Source organism: Dermochelys coriacea, chromosome 6 (assembly GCF_009764565.3).
Source record: "Dermochelys coriacea isolate rDerCor1 chromosome 6, rDerCor1.pri.v4, whole genome shotgun sequence".
Lineage (NCBI taxonomy): Eukaryota > Metazoa > Chordata > Testudines > Dermochelyidae > Dermochelys > Dermochelys coriacea.
The window spans coordinates 13,740,105-13,758,993 of NC_050073.1; the positions used below are offsets into that span (position 1 = coordinate 13,740,105).

At 52.1% G+C, this 18,889-nt stretch overlaps 1 protein-coding gene across 2 annotated transcripts in view; it reads left to right on the plus strand.

Moving 5' to 3' along the window:
• B4GALNT4 (beta-1,4-N-acetyl-galactosaminyltransferase 4) overlaps positions 1-18,889 on the plus strand; it is a 139,314-nt gene that overhangs the window by 74,807 nt on the left and 45,618 nt on the right. The window contains exon 3 of one of the 2 annotated variants that reach the window (XM_038406117.2): positions 18,637-18,750. In XM_038406117.2, the coding sequence (XP_038262045.1) occupies positions 18,637-18,750 (114 nt within the window). The remainder of the gene's footprint in view (positions 1-18,636; positions 18,751-18,889) is intronic. The other variant, XM_038406118.2, reaches the window with a different exon arrangement.

Genomic DNA, 18,889 nt, shown 5'->3' on the forward strand with positions numbered 1-18,889 from the left:
ATATTCTTGGATGAAGATTATCTGGGCCCCCCGATTTAGTCCCATTAAGCTGTTTCAGTTTCGCTTCTACCTCTGATATGGTAATATCTACCTCTATATCCTCCTTCCCATTTGTCATGCTACCATTATCCCCAAGATCCTCTTTAGCCTTATTAAAGACTGAGGCAAAGTATTTGTTTAGATATTGGGCCATGCCTAGATTATCTTTAACCTCCACTCCATCCTCAGTGTTAAGCGGCCCCACTTCTTCCTTCTTAGTTTTCTTCTTATTTATATGGCTATAGAACCTTTTACTATTGGTTTTAATTCCCTTTGCAAGGTCCAACTCTACTCGACTTTTAGCCTGTCTCACTTGATCCCTACATGTTCTGACCTCAATTAGGTAGCTTTCCTTGCTGATCCCTCCCATCTTCCACTCCCTGTATGCTTTCTGCTTCTTCTTAATCACCTCTCTAAGATGCTTGCTCGTCCAGCTTGGTCTACAACTCCTTCCTATGAATTTTTTCCCCTTTCTTGGGATACAGGCTTCCGATAGCTTCTGCGGTTTTGATTTAAAGTAATCCCAGGCCTCCTCTACCTTTAGATCCATAAGTTCTTCAGTCCAATCCACTTCCCTAACTAATTTCCTTAATTTTTGAAAGTCAGCCCTTTTGAAATCAAAAACCCTAGTTGCAGATTTATTTTTGTTAATCCTTCCATTTAGTTTGAACTGAATTAGCTCATGATCACTTGAGCCAAGATTGTCCCCTACAACCATTTCTTCTATGAGGTCCTCGCTACTCACCAAAATTAAATCTAAAATGGCATCCCCTCTAGTCGGTTCAGCAACTACTTGATGAAGGAATCCATCAGCTATCGCATCTAGGAAAATCTGAGCCCTATTATTATTACTAGCACTGGTCCTCCAGTCTATATCTGGGAAGTTAAAGTCTCCCATGATCACGCAGTTTCCATTAGTATTTACTTTAATAAAGACATTAAAAAGGGCTCTATCCATATCCAAATTAGATCCTGGAGGTCTATAGCACACCCCAAGCACTGTCGTAGGAGAGGCTTTACTAGTTTTCTTCCCCAATGTAATTTTTGCCCAGACAGACTCTGTCTTATCCATTGCATCGCTTCTTATTTCTTTACATTCTACCTCATCATTGATATACAATGCTACTCCACGCCCTTTACCTTTGTTTCTGTCTTTCCTAAAGAGCACATACCCTTCAATACCTGTAGTCCAGTCATGACTACTATTCCACCATGTTTCTGTTATCCCTATGATATCTGGTTTCACTTCCTGCACCAGTAGCTCTAGTTCCTCCATTTTGTTACCTAGACTCCTCGCATTGGTGTACAAACATCTTAATTTTTGCTGTTTGGCCTCGCTCACATTTTGTACCCTATTAGGCACAGTCATTCTACATCCAGTATAACCTATTAGACTAGTATCCACACCACCCTCACTCCTTATATACATTCTCCTACCCACGGCTGTATCTATTCTTACTTCATCTTCTTCCCTCTCAATGCTAAAATCTGGCGTGGAGATTTTCTGGACATCTCCCATCCATCTCCCCCCAATTCCTAGTTTAAAGCTCTCTTTATCAGTTGTGCCAGCCTCGATCCTAGAAGTCTATTTCCTTCCCTACTGAGATGAAGTCTATCCCGAGAGAACTGACCTCTGTCCGTGAATGCCTCCCAGTGGCCATACATCCCAAAGCCCTCCTTATAGCACCACTGCCTAAGCCATTTGTTGACAGTCATAATCTTGTCAGACCTTTGTTGCCCTTCTCTAGGAACAGGAAGGATCCCGCTAAAGATCACCTGAGCCTCAATTTCCTTAAGCGTCTTCCCCAGCCTAGCATAGTCTCCCTTAATACTTTCCAGCGAGAATCTAGCCGTATCATTTGTTCCCACATGAAGGATAATTAGGGGATTCTTTCCCGCTCCCTTTAGGATCCTTTTCAACCTCAGGTCTACATCCCGTATCTTAGCACCCGGAAGACAGCACACCCTTCTATTCTCAGGATCAGCTCTAGTTACAGGCCTGTCTATTCTTCTCAATAAAGAGTCCCTGATCACATAGACCTGCCTTTTCCTGGTGACAGTGCTATTCTCCAGTGTCTCCCCTGTTCTCTCTGGCTGCAAGTTCTTTCCATTCCTATTTTCCCTTACAATCTTCTTCAACCCATCCTGTATCCTCCTGGGGCTCATATTTGGTGTAGTCTCCCTTGACTCTTCCCCTTTTTCTATAGGGCTAGCCTCTCTTCTCTTCCTTACCCTTCCACCTTCAACAAGTACCTGCTGAGCCCCTTCTTCATTTTCCAACTCTGCAAACCTGTTCCTAAGCTCTATTTCTCCTTCACTAGCCCGTCTTTTTCTCTGCCTGGTTCTTTGAGTCACATGTTTCCACTGACCACTTTCCTCATCCAGTCTCTCCTCAAAATTCCCCAGCCCTGGTTCCATCTGTGAGTCTGAGCTTTTCCCTTCAGATACCTCATATCTTTGCTCCATCATCTGCTCAAACCCCTTCCTAAACTCAACCAGACTTTCCACCTGCATCTCCAAACCTCGGATCTTTTCCTCCATCAGCTCTATCAGACGGCATTTCATGCAGAAAAAACTCTTACCGGTTCCCCCCTCCAGGATCATGTACATACCACAGCTTCCACATCCAGTCATCCTCAATGTGTCTTTCACTGCAGGAGTCACTCCCACAGCTGCCTCTGTATCTGTCATCTCCTTCCCACCTAAATCCTGTTAATCTGGGAAACACAAGCCACACCAAAAAGACCACAACCCCCCAGCAAAAGCAAACCCCAAACAAGCACCACAATCCAAACTCCCCTTGCAAACTCCCACTCAAACTCCCCTGTTTAGAGCTCAGTTCCCTCAGCCTCTTCTCATAAGTCATGTATTCCAGTCCCCTAATCATTTTTGTTGCCCTCCGCTGGATGTTTTCCAATTTTTCCACATCCTTCTTATAGTGTGGGGCCCAAAACTGGACACAGTACTCCAGATGAGGCCTCACCAATGTCGAATAGAGGGGAATGATCACGTCCCTCGATCTGCTGGCAATGCCCCTACTTATACATCCCAAAATGCCATTGCCTTCTTGGTAACAATGGCACACTGTTGACTCATATCCAGCTTCTCCTCCACTGTAACCCCTAGGTCCTTTTCTGCAGAACTGCTGCCGAGCCATTCGGTCCCTAGTCCGTAGCGGTGCATGGGATTCTTCCGTCCTAAGAGCAGGACTCTGCACTTGTCCTTGTTGAACCTCATCAGATTTCTTTTGGCCCAATCCTCTAATTTGTCTAGGTCCCTCTGTATCCTATCCCTACCCTCCAGCATATCTACCTCTCCTCCCAGTTTAGTGTCATCTGCAAACTTGCTGAGGGTGCAATCCATGCCATCCTCCAGATCTTTTATGAAGATATTGAACAAAACGGGCCCGAGGACCGGTCCTTGGGGCACTCCGCTTGATACCGGCTGCCAACTAGACATGGAGCCATTGATCGCTACCCGTTGAGCCAGACATTCTAGCCAGCTTTCTATCCACCTTATAGTCATTCATCCAGCCCATACTACTTTAAGTTGCTGGCAAGAATACTGTGGGAGACTGTGTCAAAAGCTTTGCTAAAGTCAAGGAACAACACGTCTATTGCTTTCCCCTCATCCACAGAGCTAGTTATCTCATCATAGAAGGCAGTTAGATTAGTCAGGCATGACTTGCCCTTGGTGAATCCATGCTGACTGTTCCTGATCACTTTCCTCTTCTCTAAATGCTTCAGAATTGATTCCTTGAGGACCTGCTCCATGATTTTTCTAGGGACTGAGGTGAGGCTGACTGGTCTGTAGTTCCCAGAATCCTCCTTCTTCCCTTTTTTAAAGGTGGGCACTACATTAGCCTTTTTCCAGTCGTCCGGGACTTCCCCCGATCGCCATGAGTTTTCAAAGATAATGGCCAATGGCTCTGCAATCACATCCGCCAACTCCTTTAGCACTCTCGGATGCAGCGCATCCAGCCCCATGGACTTGTGCTCATTCAGCTTTTCTAAATAGTCCCGAACCACTTCTTTCTCCACAGACGGCTGGTCACCTCCTCCCCATGCTGTACTGCCCAGTGCAGCAGTCTGGGAGCTGATCTTGTTCGTGAAGACAGAGGCAAAAAAAGCATTGAGTACATTAGCTTTTTCCACATCCTCTGTCACTAAGTTGCCTCCCTCATTCAGTAAAAAGAAAAGGAGTACTTGTGGCACCTTAGAGACTAACAAATTTATTAGAGCATAAGCTTTCGTGAGCTACAGCTCACTTCATCGGATGCATTTGGTGGAAAAAAAACTTTCCACCATTTCCTCATTCAGTAAGGTGCCCACACTTTCCTTGACTTTCTTCTTGTTGCTAACATACCTGAAGAAACCCTTCTTGTTACTCTTAACATCTCTTGCTAGCTGCAACTCCAGGTGTGATTTGGCCTTCCTGATTTCACTCCTGCATGCCCGAGCAATATTTTTATACTCTTTCCTGGTCATTTGTCCAATCTTCCACTTCTTGTAAGCTTCTTTTTTGTGTTTAAGATCAGCAAGGATTTCACTGTGAAGCCAAGCTTGTCACCTGCCATATTTACTATTCTTTCTACACATCAGGATGGTTTGTCCCTGTAACCTCAATAAGGATTCTTTAAAATACAGCCAGCTCTCCTGGACTCCTTTCCCCCTCATGTTGTTCTCCCAGGGGATCCTGCCCGTCAGATCCCTGAGGGAGTCAAAGTCTGCTTTTCTGAAGTCCAGGGTCCGTATTCTGCTGCTCTCCTTTCTTCCCTGTGTCAGGATCCTGAACTCAACCATCTCATGATCACTGCCTCCCAGGTTCCCATCCACTTTTGCTTCCCCTACTAATTCTTCCCAGTTTGTGAGCAGCAGGTCAAGAAGAGCTCTGCCCCTAGTTGGTTCCTCCAGAACTTGCACCAGGAAATTGTCCCCTACACTTTCCAAAAACTTCCTGGATTGTCTGTGCACTGCTGTATTGCTCTCCCAGCAGATATCAGGGTGATTGAAGTCTCCCATGAGAACCAGGGCCTGCGATCTAGTAACTTCCGTTAGTTGCCGGAAGAAAGCCTTGTCCACCTCATCCCCCTGATCCGGTGGTCTATAGCAGACTCCGACCACGACATCAACCTTGTTGCTCGCGCTTCTAAACTTATTCCAGAGACACTCAGGTTTTTCTGCAGTTTTATACCGGAGCTCTGAGCAATCATCCTGCTCTTTTACGTACAATGCAACTCCCCCACCTTTTCTGCCCTGCCTGTGCTTCCTGAACAGTTTATATCCATCCATGACAGTACTCCAGTCATGTGAGTTATCCCACCAAGTCTGTTGTTCCAATTGCATCATAATTCCTTGACTGTGCCAGGACTTCCAGTTCTCCCTGCTTGTTTCCCAGGCTTCTTGCATTTGAGTATAGGCACTTGAGATAACTCACTGTTCGTACCTCTTTCTCAGTATGAGGCAGGAGCCCTCCTTCTTGGAACACCATCCCATGGTCAAAGAAGCCAAAACCTTCTCTCCAACACCACCTGCATAGCCATTCGCTGACTTCCACGATTTGACGGTCTCTACCCAGGCCTTTTCCTTCCACGGGGAGGATGGACGAGAACACCACTTGCGCCTCCAACTCCTTTATCCTTCCTCCCACAGCCACGTAGTCCGCAGCGATCCGCTCAAGGTCATTCTTGGCAGTATCATTGGTGCCCACATGGAGAAGCAGGAAGGGGTAGCGATCCAAGAGCTGGATGAGTCTCGGCAGTCTCTCCGTCACATCATGAATCCTAGCTGCTGGCAAGCAGCAGACTTATCGGTTTTCCCGGTTGGGGCGGAAGGACCAGCCCTGACGGCACTGGGCAAGGTGCGGACATCACGTTGCCTCAGGCCATGGAAGCAGCTTCGGTGCCCTTCTCTGTCCTGTGCTTGCTGGCGAGGGGCGCACCCCTGGGGCACTAATGGTTGTTCTTCCCTGGGGGGATGGAGAGAGGCCAAAGCTGAACCCTTAGTATCCCCGATACTGTCACGGCTAACCTGGTGGCAGAACTTTGTGACTTTGTCCTGACCCATAACTATTTCACATTTGGTGACAATGTATACCTTCAAATCAGCGGCACTGCGATGGGTACCCGCATGGCCCCACAGTATGCCAAAATTTTTATGGCTGACTTAGAACAACGCTTCCTCAGCTCTCGTCCCCTAATGCCCCTACTCTACTTGCGCTACATTGATGACATCTTCATCATCTGGACCCATGGAAAAGAAGCTCTTGAGGAATTCCACCATGATTTCAACAATTTCCATCCCACCATCAACCTCAGCCTAGACCAGTCCACACAAGAGATCCACTTCCTGGACACTACGGTGCTAATAAGCGATGGTCACATAAACACCACCCTATATCGGAAACCTACTGACCGCTATTCCTACCTACATGCCTCTAGCTTTCATCCAGATCATACCACTCGATCCATTGTCTACAGCCAAGCGCTACGATATAACCGCATTTGCTCCAACCCCTCAGACAGAGACAAACACCTACAAGATCTCTATCATGCATTCCTACAACTACAATACCCACCTGCTGAAGTGAAGAAACAGATTGACAGAGCCAGAAGAGTACCCAGAAGTCACCTACTACAGGACAGGCCCAACAAAGAAAACAACAGAACGCCACTAGCCATCACCTTCAGCCCCCAACTAAAACCTCTCCAACGCATCATCAAGGATCTACAACCTATCCTGAAGGACGAGCCATCGCTCTCTCAGATCTTGGGAGACAGACCAGTCCTTGCTTACAGACAGCCCCCCAATCTGAAGCAAATACTCACCAGCAACCACACACCACACAACAGAACCACTAACCCAGGAACCTATCCTTGCAACAAAGCCCGTTGCCAACTCTGTCCACATATCTATTCAGGGGATACCATCATAGGGCCTAATCACATCAGCCACACTATCAGAGGCTCGTTCACCTGCGCATCTACCAATGTGATATATGCCATCATGTGCCAGCAATGCCCCTCTGCCATGTACATTGGCCAAACTGGACAGTCTCTACGTAAAATCAGACGTCAAGAATTATAACATTCAAAAACCAGTTGGAGAACACTTCAATCTCTCTGGTCACTCGATCACAGACCTAAGAGTGGCTATACTTCAACAAAAAAGCTTCAAAAACAGACTCCAACGAGAGACTGCTGAATTGGAATTAATTTGCAAACTGGATACAATTAACTTAGGCTTGAATAGAGACTGGGAATGGATGAGTCATTACACAAAGTAAAACTATTTCCCCATGGTATTTCTCCCTCCCACCCCACCCCCCACTGTTCCTCTGATATTCTTGTTAACTGCTGGAATTAGCCTACCTGCTTGTCACCATGAAAGGTTTTCCTCCTTCCCCCCCCCCCCCCCCCCCCCCCCCCCCGTTGTTGGTGATGGCTTATCTTAAGTGATCACTCTCCTTACAGTGTGTATGATAAACCCATTGTTTCATGTTCTCTGTGTGTGTGTATATAAATCTCTCCTCTGTTTTTTCCACCAAATGCATCCGATGAAGTGAGCTGTAGCTCACGAAAGCTTATGCTCTAATAAATTTGTTAGTCTCTAAGGTGCCACAAGTACTCCTTTTCTTTTTGCGAATACAGACTAACACGTCTGCTACTCTGAAACCTTAGCTTCTCTGTGGCTTTGGCCCCTATCTCATCTCGGGGACATCACTGGAGCACAGGTGGCTGTTAAGCGGGACCCAGCCAGTGGCCCTGGGCGGCTGCTTCTCGTCCCTGTCTGCGTGCCTCCTCCAGTGCGGCCCGGGCTCTACACGCCATGCCGCAGCCTCTGGCATGGGGGTCTGGGTGGTGCTGCCCTTCCCCAGCCACACGCATTGAACTACAGAGCATAGAGTGGGTGCTGTGCATGGACCCCTTCCTGCCCCAGCTCTCTCTGCTGAGCAGAGGCAGCCAGGGTGATCTCTTGGTGCACGTCCTACCTGGCTGTGTGAGAACAAGGAGGTTTGGCTGAAAATCCGGTGCCTGGCTCCCGCAGGGGTTACCGAGGGAACTGAAATAGTTCCTGAGCTGGGTGCGGAGACAGGGCCGCCAGGGAGAGCGCAGCCCCCGTTTTGGCAGCAAGGTTGCCAGTGCTTTCCCGAGAGCTGCGGCCCATCCGACAGTGCTAGCCGGGCTCCAGAGTGGAAGTGGTGCAGTCATAGGGTGCTCCCGCAGGGCGTTCCTGAGCAGAAACCCTGAGCGTCTCCTGCCCTGTCACCTGACAGTCTCAAACCGCTTTGCAGGCCCTGCTGACCTGTGGGAGGCAGGTGGGAATGTGGGGGGTGCAGCTCTTCCAGACAGCCAGAGGTTCTCCCTGCTTTGATCTGAACCTGACACGCCCCTTTGAAAAGCAAAGCCAGGCTGACCGTAGGGATTTGCCCCGTTCCAGCCATTGGCTACCTGCACTGATGCCCCCGCTCGCGCAGCCAGGCCGAGTGGCTGTTCATGCTGGTGGAGCTAAGGCTTGCTTGAAGTGGAGATTCGCTGTAATGGTGGATCCTGCCTGTGCCGGGGGGTGGGGGAGGCTGCCTCAAAGCAAAGCCCCATTGCCTGTTCTCCGTCGTCCCATCAGTTCAGTAGTGCTGGCCCCCTGAGCGAGGCCGGGAGGGGCATTTCACAGATTACCGTAGCCTTGGCCCCATCTGAACATAACACGCCCCGTCTTCCCGCCAGCACTGTAAGCAAACAGGAGAGTTTTCCCCCCGGAGGCTGCCAACTCAGGGGAGCCAGGCTGTGAATTGCTGCCTCTATCGCTGCAGGGAGGGGGAAAGTTCACTGGTTGGAAAGACAAATAGCCATGGCTGGAATAGCTCCCTGGACCCAAAGCAAACCAATCGGGCTAAAAACACCCAGAGATGGAAAACTGGAGCCCAGAGCGGTTGAAACTTGGCAGTGTGTTAATTACAGAGGCTGCCGTCCACAGGCAGCTCCTTATAGCTAGGGCAAGGCAGTGCCCAGCCCCTCCTCCAGCAGAGCCCCTCACTCTCCCTAGCCGTGGCACAGCGCCACCGCAGCCCCGCTGTGCCAGGGAACAGAGAAGCTTTTATCTGCTACAGCTCAGCCGCCCCGGAGTGGAGAGAGAGCCATTTATTTGGGTTTCCCGAGCGTGTGCTGCTAATGAGAGCCAGCTGAATGCTAGGCAGCGATGAGATGGCGAGAAATAGGCTCATTCGACGTGGGCCGCAGTTGATGCAGCTTCCCCCCTTTGGTGTGTATCAATCCAGCACCGGTGCCACCTGGATGGATACCACTCATCATCTCCCTCCCTCCCTCCCCCACGGCCCACGCCACGGGGGCGGGGGGTACAGAGCCTGTGGCACCGCGAACCTCTCACTGTCCCCAGGGACCCCAGCAAATCCTCCAGAAATCGGCACTGAAGTGCCACCGAGTTTTGGAACCAGTGTGTGGGAGGGACTTGGATGGCGCTCATACCAGCTGCCCCCTCCGCTGCCCTGCGCTGACACCTTCAGGCCTCCCCCCCACCCCACCCCCGTCCCCCACCCGCAGCAGCACATCTTCCAAAGGCCACTCCGGAATTCGGGCTAAATTTTCCAAGGGAGCGGAAGGAATTCTTCCTTTCAAACAATCAAAGCCTAATTATGCCGCCTGTCTAATCGCATTTTCAGAGGGCATTGTTCCCCTCATCTGGGGATTTAATTAGTTCGTTTAGACAAAGTTTGCTAATTACTTCCGTAGTGCCATGCATCCTAATGGGCTTCTCTTTGTTTACAGCATTTATCTGTCTCCGCTTCGGCGTGTGATGTACTTGTTACCTTCCCAGCTGGCCACAGCAGTGGCCCTCCCTGGAGTCTCCAGGGGCTACCCTCTTGCTTGGTCCCTTCAGCCTTTGCAGCCCAGTGCACTCAGGGAATCTTTGCTCACTGTCCCCCAGCAGCAGGGGTCTCTGGAGAAGCCGGAGCTGGAGAGGAAGGCTGGCCTTGGGAGGTCTGGGTTTGACTCACCTCTGCCACAGACTCCCTGAGTGTCCCTGTGCCTCGGGTCCCCATCTGTAAAACGGGGATGGTTTGTAGTGTCTGTCTGGCCCTTACTGTGCTGTGTACGGGGTCTGCCCTGATGGGGCTCCCAGGGCAGCCTGGACTCTTGGCTTGCCTACAAATAATGAATAGCTCAGCATTGTTAATTCCAGTAGCACACAGAGGCCCCGATCAAGATCAGGGTCCAGCTGTGCCAGGCACTGCACAGACACAGATTAAAATACTAGGACCCCACACACACTACTTCCTTTTCCTCTCCTCTCTCCATCTTTTCTCCTCCTCCCTACTTCCCTCATGTCCCTGCTCTCGCTAACTTCCTGCGTCTGAGTCCCCGTGCCAGGTCACCACCACCGCACCTCACATCCCCAGCTGTGAAATGCCCAGCACCTGCTTGGGTGTATCTCTGTAAACAGGGCAGGGCGCCTAGCATGGGCTAGGACCTGGCACGCAGGGCTAGGAGCTGGGAGATGCAGGCTTTCAGTTGGATGCAGCCAGGGACTCGCTCAGTGACCTTGGGCAAGTCGCTTCTCCCCCTCCATGCCCATCTTTGTGCTGCCCGTGGATGGCCCGAGTGTTCCTAGTCTCCCCCAAGGTGGGTTGTGTCAGGAGCAGGGCGAGCTCTGGAGAGGGACTCATTGGAGCTTTCCTCTTCCCTGTCGCACTCAAGAGTGGGATGCTGTTTTTTCTCTCCTGTCCATTTTTCTTTGCCATCTTAGAACCGCAGGTGCCCAGGTAATTAATTCAGACCCACAGCATGGAGCCTGCTAGGGGCCAGTATCAGCAACAGAAGGGCCACTGTGGGGGCAAGTCTAGACAGACTTCCTCCCGGGCCATCGTTACGAGGGGCTGTGGCTTGACTGGGAGCCAAAGCTAGACAATTCAGACTGGCAATAAGGCATCTGTTTTTACCAGCAAGGGTAATTAGCCCCTGGAACAATGTACAGAGGCTTGTGGTGGATTCTCCAGCACTGGCCATTTAAAATCTAGGTTGGAGGTTATCCTGAAAGCTCTGCTCTAGGAATTATTCTAGGGCAGTGCATTGGTCTGTGACCTGCAGGAGCTCAGCCCAGATGATCGTAGTGGGCCTTTCTGGCCTTAGAATCTATTAATCTGCTGAGGTCTCCCAAAAGCCCCGAGAATGCCAAGTGAGAGGCGATTAATAGGCCTTAGAGAGGATGAAAAAAGAAACCACTGGTATCCAAGGGGAAGGGCTCAGAGAATTTTAGACTTCCCCTTCTCCCATCATTAGTTCCCTCCAAAACCCAGTGTCTCTGATGCCCTGAGCCGTGCTGCCTTTGGATCCCCTGCTCCACTGCTTGCTTCTAAATCACTGCAGAGCCAGACGGGAGTGGGTAATATGAACGAAACTGGCTTCAAAAACCTGCCCCGCTCTCCGCCTTCACTTCAGCAATCTCCTGTGTGGGAAGCAGTCTGGCTGCTGGATTCACCCATCCCTGGCGTCCATCTGTGCAGAAGAGAGTCCCCAGTCCATAGCAAACCTTCTGGTATCTTTTCGTAGTGCAGCTCGCTGAACGTGCACCAGGCAGAGGGTTTGGTGCCAGAGAGGTTTCTGGTGGGCGATGTCCCTTCAGTGGCGCTGTCTCTCCTGGGGGTGTTACCATGGATGGGGCTTTAATTTTTGCAAGGTGTCTTTGGAGATGGTGCATGGGGAATGGCCAGGCATGCAGGTGTCTGTATGCACCTGCCACCTCTGTCTCCAGCCGGGGAGAATGGGAGCATGACTGAGCCACAAGGGGTCTCGTCTGCAGATGTCCCAGCTGCAAGCTGAACTCCAACCCAAGCTCCAGGCCCATGAGTTGAACTCTGGTTCCCTGCTCAGAGAGACCCGATGAATCTCCCTCTGCTGGCAGCAGATGGAAAACATCAAGGAGCAAATGGAAACAAAGAAATGTGTGGGATGTTTTGTCCACTTTCCTGCACACTCTAATTAGCGGCACTAGCGCTCCCGTCAGCCATGAGAGAGCAAGAGAATTGCCCCCACAGGAGTGGGACTGCTTCTGTGCACTAGCAGGCAGTGCTGTGTACCAACAGGGCATGGTTAATGACAAGCACCCGTTCATAAAGCTCTACCAAATGCTGCTCCGCTTGGCCAGCATGGCTCTGTGGGCCCTGCTTGGGTGGATGTACCTTGACGAGGTCCAACCACTGGAGGCTAGGAGCTGGAAGAAGCTGCGGTGAAAGGATGAGGTTGGGAGCTAGCGCTGCTGAGGGGGGAGCTCCCAGCTCTGCTGAAATGAATACCTCTTGAGAGATCAGCCTGCAGTAAAAGCCGTGCATGGCCCAGTGCTTAAAGGGCTGAGCGAGATGCTGCAGAGGGCCCCTCTTGGAAGAGAAGTGGGGTGACATCCCCAGTACAAGCTGTCCTGGTTAATAACAGACTTCTGGCGCAGTGTGATGGGCCCAGAGAGAGGCATAGGAATTACTGCACTGTCCATGCCAATCAGCACAATTGAATCAATCCCGAGTTGTGCCATGAAGGCGAGCGCCAGCCTAATCCCTCTGAATTGGGAGACACACACCTGCAATTGAATTAGCCTGATCCCTTTAAAAGGAAGAGGAGAACCCGAAAGGAATCCCACCTCCGGGTGGCCTGTTCCATAGCCCAGCGACTCACCGGGGCGGGGGTGACTGGGCAGGGGGCGTGCCCTGTTTCAGCCAGTGGGCAAATGTCACCCAGGTGCCTCCCTTCTGCTCCAGCCGCTGGGCGCCCTGGCTCTGCTCTGCCAAGGTCTCCATGGCAATGGAGGGTGGGCTGGGCTTCTCTTGTTCCCAGCACTGGGCATCAGTCCCTTGGGGATGACAGAGCCCTCCAGAAGCACTGCTGCGTCACCCCCGGTATGGGGGCAGCGTGAGCCGTATCAGGCGAGATCTCCAGTCCCGGTAGACTCCTCCGCCAGCTGTGTTCACTGCAGAGCTAACAGCACCACAGGCAGGGCCCAGAGACCTTACGTGCCAAGGAAAGGGTAGTCTCCTTGAGAGAGCCCATGGCTCGTCAAGCAGGAGCAGCCGTTCAGACTTTCTGCCCCTTCTCTCTACAAGCAGCTCCTCATACAGCACCAGGAGCTGGCAACTTTCTCCCGCCCCAAGTTCTGCTAGGCAGACTGTATCTCTGCCTTTGCTGAGCCCAGTGGGGCATTCACTGGCAATGCCAGCCCGGGGGGAAGGGGGGAAGAAGGGTGGGCTTGTTATTAAGGCACTGGAGTGGGAGTCAGGAGATCAGGGTTCAATTTCTGACTGCCACCTGCTTCCTGTGTGACCTTGGGCAAGTCACTTGACCTCTTTGGGCCCTAGTTGCCTCATATGGAGAATGAGGCTAATGAGAGCCCAGCCTCCGAGGGAGCGTAGGGAGGCCAAGAAGTAGATACAAGCCAAGCCGTGATGCTGGGAATGGCTGGTGCGGGGAGCAGCCCCAGGGCCTGGGACAGCAATGATGCACCAAGGTGAACATTGGTTGTGATGGGATCGCAGCTGAGCAGCCAGCGAGAGGAAATAGTGGATGGATGGATTACCAATACCACTTACTGCCCACTATCAATTAGCCAGATCCTGATCGATAAGTCCCACCTCAGAGCCAGACGCTCATCGAGCGAATCAGTGCTTAGACGGAGCAGAAAGGGAGAGCCGGGGTGGGAATGCGGAATGCCCCCAAACCAGCTCCATGCTGGGTTCTTAAAGCTGGGCCCACAGCCAGGGAGAGTCGGTGATGCGCCCTGGGCTGGTGCAGCGCAAACCCTCCGCTGCGGTAATGATGACTCAAACCCTCTCATTGCCACTGAGGCTCTTTAATGGGGGTAGCTGTGGCAGAGGGGGCTGAGCTCCCCATTGCAGGGCAGTGGCTGCCCTATGGGTAACGCTGGCCGGCAAATCCACGTCAGCTGCCCTAGGGGAATAAAACAAATCTGTGTCTCTGCCCAGCTCCAGCAAGCACCTCACACTCCCGGTGCCAGAGAAACTATCAATAATAATCACATCCCCTTCTCCAGCTGCCTTAACCTTTACACAGGGAATAGTTTCCCGCTGCTTCTCCTGGCTGCACAAACCAGCTCCTTGTTAACCCTTCGCCCACAGGCAGCTGCTGTCACCAGCCAGCAAAGACCCCCACCTAACTTGCATCCGATGCAGTGAGCTGTACCTCATGAAAGCTTATGCTCAAATAAATTTATTAGTCTCTAAGGTGCCACAAGTACTCCTTTTCTTTCCATCTAACTTGGTGATTGGCAAAGAGACATTCCCATCTGGGATTTCCAGCCCCCCAGTTAGCCCAGGATGTTACATCAGAGCCCCTGTCTATCTCTTTGGCTGGAATTAGCGTCAGCCAGAGTATGCTGATCATAGAATCCTAGAATCTCAGGGTTGGAAGGGACCTCAGGAGGTCATCTAGTCCAACCTCTTGCTCAAAGCAGGACCAACACCAACTAAATCATCCCAGCCAGGGCTTTGTCAAGCCAGGCCTTAAAGACCACTAAGGATGGAGATACCACCACCTCCCTAGGTAACCCATTCCAGTGCTTCACACCCCCCCAGTGAAATAATGTTTCCTAATAGCCAACCTAGACCTCCCCCACTGCAACTTAAGATCATTGCTCCTCGTTCTCGTTCTTATTCTTTTTCTGATCACCTGCCCCTTCTCAGTTTCCAATAGACCAGCCTGTTTTTCAGCTTTTCCAAGCATTCACCTTGATGGTGGAAGAGCCGGTTCTCTGTCTGACAGGGAATTATTGAGTGGAATCCCTTCTAGTGATGAGAAAGGGAAGATTGGGGGCGGGGGGTGCATCTGCATGTTTGTTTAAAGTAAAACAAAAATCTAACCAGCCATTGTTTTGAACAAGGCAGCAGGGAAAACAGCTGAGGTTGGAAGCAGCTGAGCCTGGCCCTGGAGGTCACCCTCCCAGAGGAGTAGTGCCTTTGTAGTGATGTGATGCTAGCCTTGGCTATGGCGCAGGTGTGGGGATGGCATCACAAGTAGCTGTTAGACCCACCCTAGTGAAACAGCGTACTGCCCTGAGAGACAGACTGGAGGTGTCTGGGATATACGAACCAACTCCCAATTCTCCAGCTCTGCAGCTGTATACGAGGGATTGTTGTCACCCTCTGTGAACAGGGAGTGACTGTAGCCAACCCTCCGAGCTGGAGATCAATAGCTCTGTGCACAAAAATCCTCAGCTGGGTTGTGTATTTTTGTCCAGGTGGCTCCTTGTGCTCCTTTGGCCTTGGGAAAGATGTTCAGTGGAGTCCAGTGACAGCCCCGGGGTTTGAGCTCCGTGTCTGCCAAGCTGCTCAAGGAAAAGTCCGTGAATAGCAGCTTGTGTGCTCCATCAATGACTGCATCTGTGTCTCTGTGACCCAGGTGTACATTACCTGTTACAGCCCCAAACGCCAGCGGTCCCGCAGGGGACGTCCGTTTCCGAAGGCCGCAGCGCTCTGTTCCCTGCTGCCCTGGGATCCCGTGCTCTGCTGGCCCATGTCCATTTCTTGCCGTGCTGTGAAACTGACATGACGTATCCGGAGAAAAGAGAGATGTGGAGCAGATGGAAACGCTTTCTCCTCCCCCGCACCTGGTGCTGCAGGGCAGGACCCGTGCCACTCACCAAAGCCAGTTAGAGTTTGTACACACAGCTCGACTAGGAACATGGGAGCCCTGATGGCCCCATACTCATGCCCTTGCACAGGTGTTACACTAGTGAACTACAGAACGTGGATAGTGACCAGGCTGGTGTCTCCCGGGCTCTGCTTCCAGGGAATGCACCAGAGCAGCCACTCACAGCCTGCTTTCCCCCTTCACATTTAATGCCTTGAGAGTAGCTCTCATAAACCAGTATTCTGTCCCCCCACTTTTCTGAGCTTTTCCCCCTCACACTCACTGAGCCCATTCATCTTATCCCACATCCTGCGTGGGTTTCCTGTGGCCTCCAAGACACAAGACCACCCCTTATTTCACTCGCTGCTGGGAGACGCTGGGATTGGATGGGGATCAGCTCAGAGTAACTGCGATTAGCTGGGGTTGACCTCCGCTTTTATTCTTCCTCCACACCCAGTATCTGGATTAAGCTCACCGGTGCTGCTGCTGGCAGACAGATCACCTCTGGAGAGGGGGATGGAATCCAGAGCAGTGTCTGGGGAAAGGTCACGGACAGCAAAGACTGTGAGCCCATCCTGAGACCTATCAAATAGCAGCTATCCGCCAGTGTCAGGCTGCGCCAGTGGATATAGCGACACAAAGAGAGCACCTCTCATCAGAGGGGCTCTCACCCAGTGCTGGATAGCAGGGGTCGGGATTGTGTCTTGGGGAAACCGAGGCACCGAGTGGTTAAGTGAGTTTTCCGAGTTTGCACAGTGGGTTACTGTGAATCAGGGCTGGGACCCCCTGTCATGACGCCCTGTGCTAGTCTCGCCTCTGCAACACACCACAAATGGAGCCTCTTTTTTTCAGAGCCTGTAAAGATCTTCCTGGGCCATAGGGCCCCATCTCCCCGCCCTCCTGCATGCACGTTTCATCTGCACATTGGTACAGTGTTCGCTGTGCTCCCAGGCTTGCAGCTCCCCCCACAGACCTCCTGTTCAAGCACCGTGTGTCCCCTGCAGCAGCCCGAGCTTGTGCCATGCACGCCACCAGCCAGATTCCTTCCCCAGCTGCCATGGACCCAAGCAACGCTGCTCTGGGGCTGGCTGGGCAGCCGCGCTGCAGTGTCTGCAGCTCCAGGCTCCGTCCCTGCTTCCTTCCCCGCGCTGGGCGCAGCTGGCTGGGAATTAATTCCACCAGACGGGGAGTTTGACAAGGAGTCGTTTATCATGGGCTGAGGCGCTTTGTTTCCTTCTCGAGTACCCTGGTCGCCATGGTAATTTGTCTCCATGTAATGAGGAGCGGATGGCACAAGCGGATTGGGGCAGGCTTGGTTTATTGCCTACCTCCCTCTGCCTCATCCCTGTGTATGCCAGGAAAGTGGGCAGCAGAGGGCATCCCCATCTGCATTCATCTTCCCCATGCACCCTCTTCTCCGTCCACCTGCTTTGATCTGCCCCTACTTTGAAATCCACCTCTGCTGGCACAGCCTTGGGACGGTCATTGGCACCAGACTTTGAATTGGCAGGCCTCATGGCGCCTGGTCCCATTGGCCCATCCCCTATTTCGCTGAGCACACACCATTTGCTCTTAGCCAGTTTCCCATCCCTGGGCGGCTCCTCCCTCTTTATGGGTAGCTACCCTTGCTCCCTCAACTTCCCTGCCGCTAGGAGCAAAGCCGCATGCCGGGAGATGGCTCTGGCTAGTACAGAGCGTGCACAACTCCCTCCTCTGGCTTCCTTTCCTTTAATGGATGCATGTAACCCCTTCCCTTCCCCACCCCTTGGCTGAGCAGGAAGTGATGGCGATCACCATTGCTGTTATCACCCTGTCGAGTTACATTATTGTCTCCTGTCTCATGCTTGGGCTGTAAGCTCTGTGGGGTGGGGGCTGTCTCTGTTGGGGATACATTGCACCTTGCTCAGTGGGGCCCGGATCCCTTAGTCGGGCCCCTCTGTGCTACTGCAATACAAATGATCCCCAAGAACAGTCCTATGCCGTTGTTTGTGTTTCGGGGTGCTGGGGAGGTGCCCGAAGCCATCTTTAGGTTAGACAGGAAAGTTCTGTGCTCTCCCACACACACAGGGCCCCCGGACCCGTAACCTGGGTGTTGGCCACTCACAAGAGATGTTTAGATCCCCCGGCCCTTCTTGCAAATGAGTCAGCCCTGCCAGCCTCCCTGTTGGGGTCGTTCCAATTAACCAGACTGAAATTCCCCCCTGGAGATAGGATTCGTCTTCACTGCCTGCCCTGAGCCGTCCTGCGGCATCGCGGTGGGGCACTGAGCCGAGCGGCCTTCAGCCTCAGGAGAAGGCTGCGTTTCTGGGCGGGGAAGTGCTCCATTGGCCCAAAAGCTCTGCTGGGGGAAAGTGGTCCCACTCCACTCATCGCGGCACCGCTGCTCCTGGACACCCGTGGAGAATTGGGCCGGGTGATGTTGGTAATTAATTGATCTTTAAATATTCAGGGTAAATAGGACTAATCCCCTGAGATGGGATATTAGATGGGTGGGATCTGAGTTACCCAGGAAAGAATTTTCTGTAGTATCTGGCTGGTGAATCTTGCCCATATGCTCAGGGTTCAGCTGATCGCCATATTTGGGGTTGGGAAGGAATTTTTCCTCCAGGGCAGATTGGAAGAGGCCCTGGGGGTTTTTTGCCTTCCTCTGTAGCATGGGGCACGGGTCACTTGAGGGAGGATTCTCTGCTCCTTGAAGTCTTTAAACCACAATTTTAGGACTTCAACAGCTCAGACATAGGTGAGGTTTTTCATAGGAGTGGGTGGGTGAGATTCTGTGGCCTGCGTTGTGCAGGAGGTCAGACCAGATGATCAGAATGGTCCCTTCTGACCGTAGTATCTATGAATCTAAAAGCCTGTTGGTGTGTTAGGTGTCCGTGTCACCCATTTTCCCTCCTCTTGCCCTGACCCCTTCCCGGGATGCTGCTCTCTCACCTTCTCCTCGGTTTCCCCAGCAGGGCGAAGGTCAGGGCTTTGATGGCTGGCTCTCCAGAGGCCCAGGGGCGTATGGAGCCGGGAGGCCCCCCAGGCTGAACGTGACCAAGCATGTTCTGCCGTGGAACGAGCAGGTGAGCTGGGCAGGGCACGTCTTTAGGGCAAGTCACTGGGTGCGGGGAGCCATCCTCACTGATTGTGCAGGAGCCGTGGAGACTGCGCTGGGGCAGGGGGACAGGCACGGGAGAACTTGCGGGATCATCAACAGCTTTT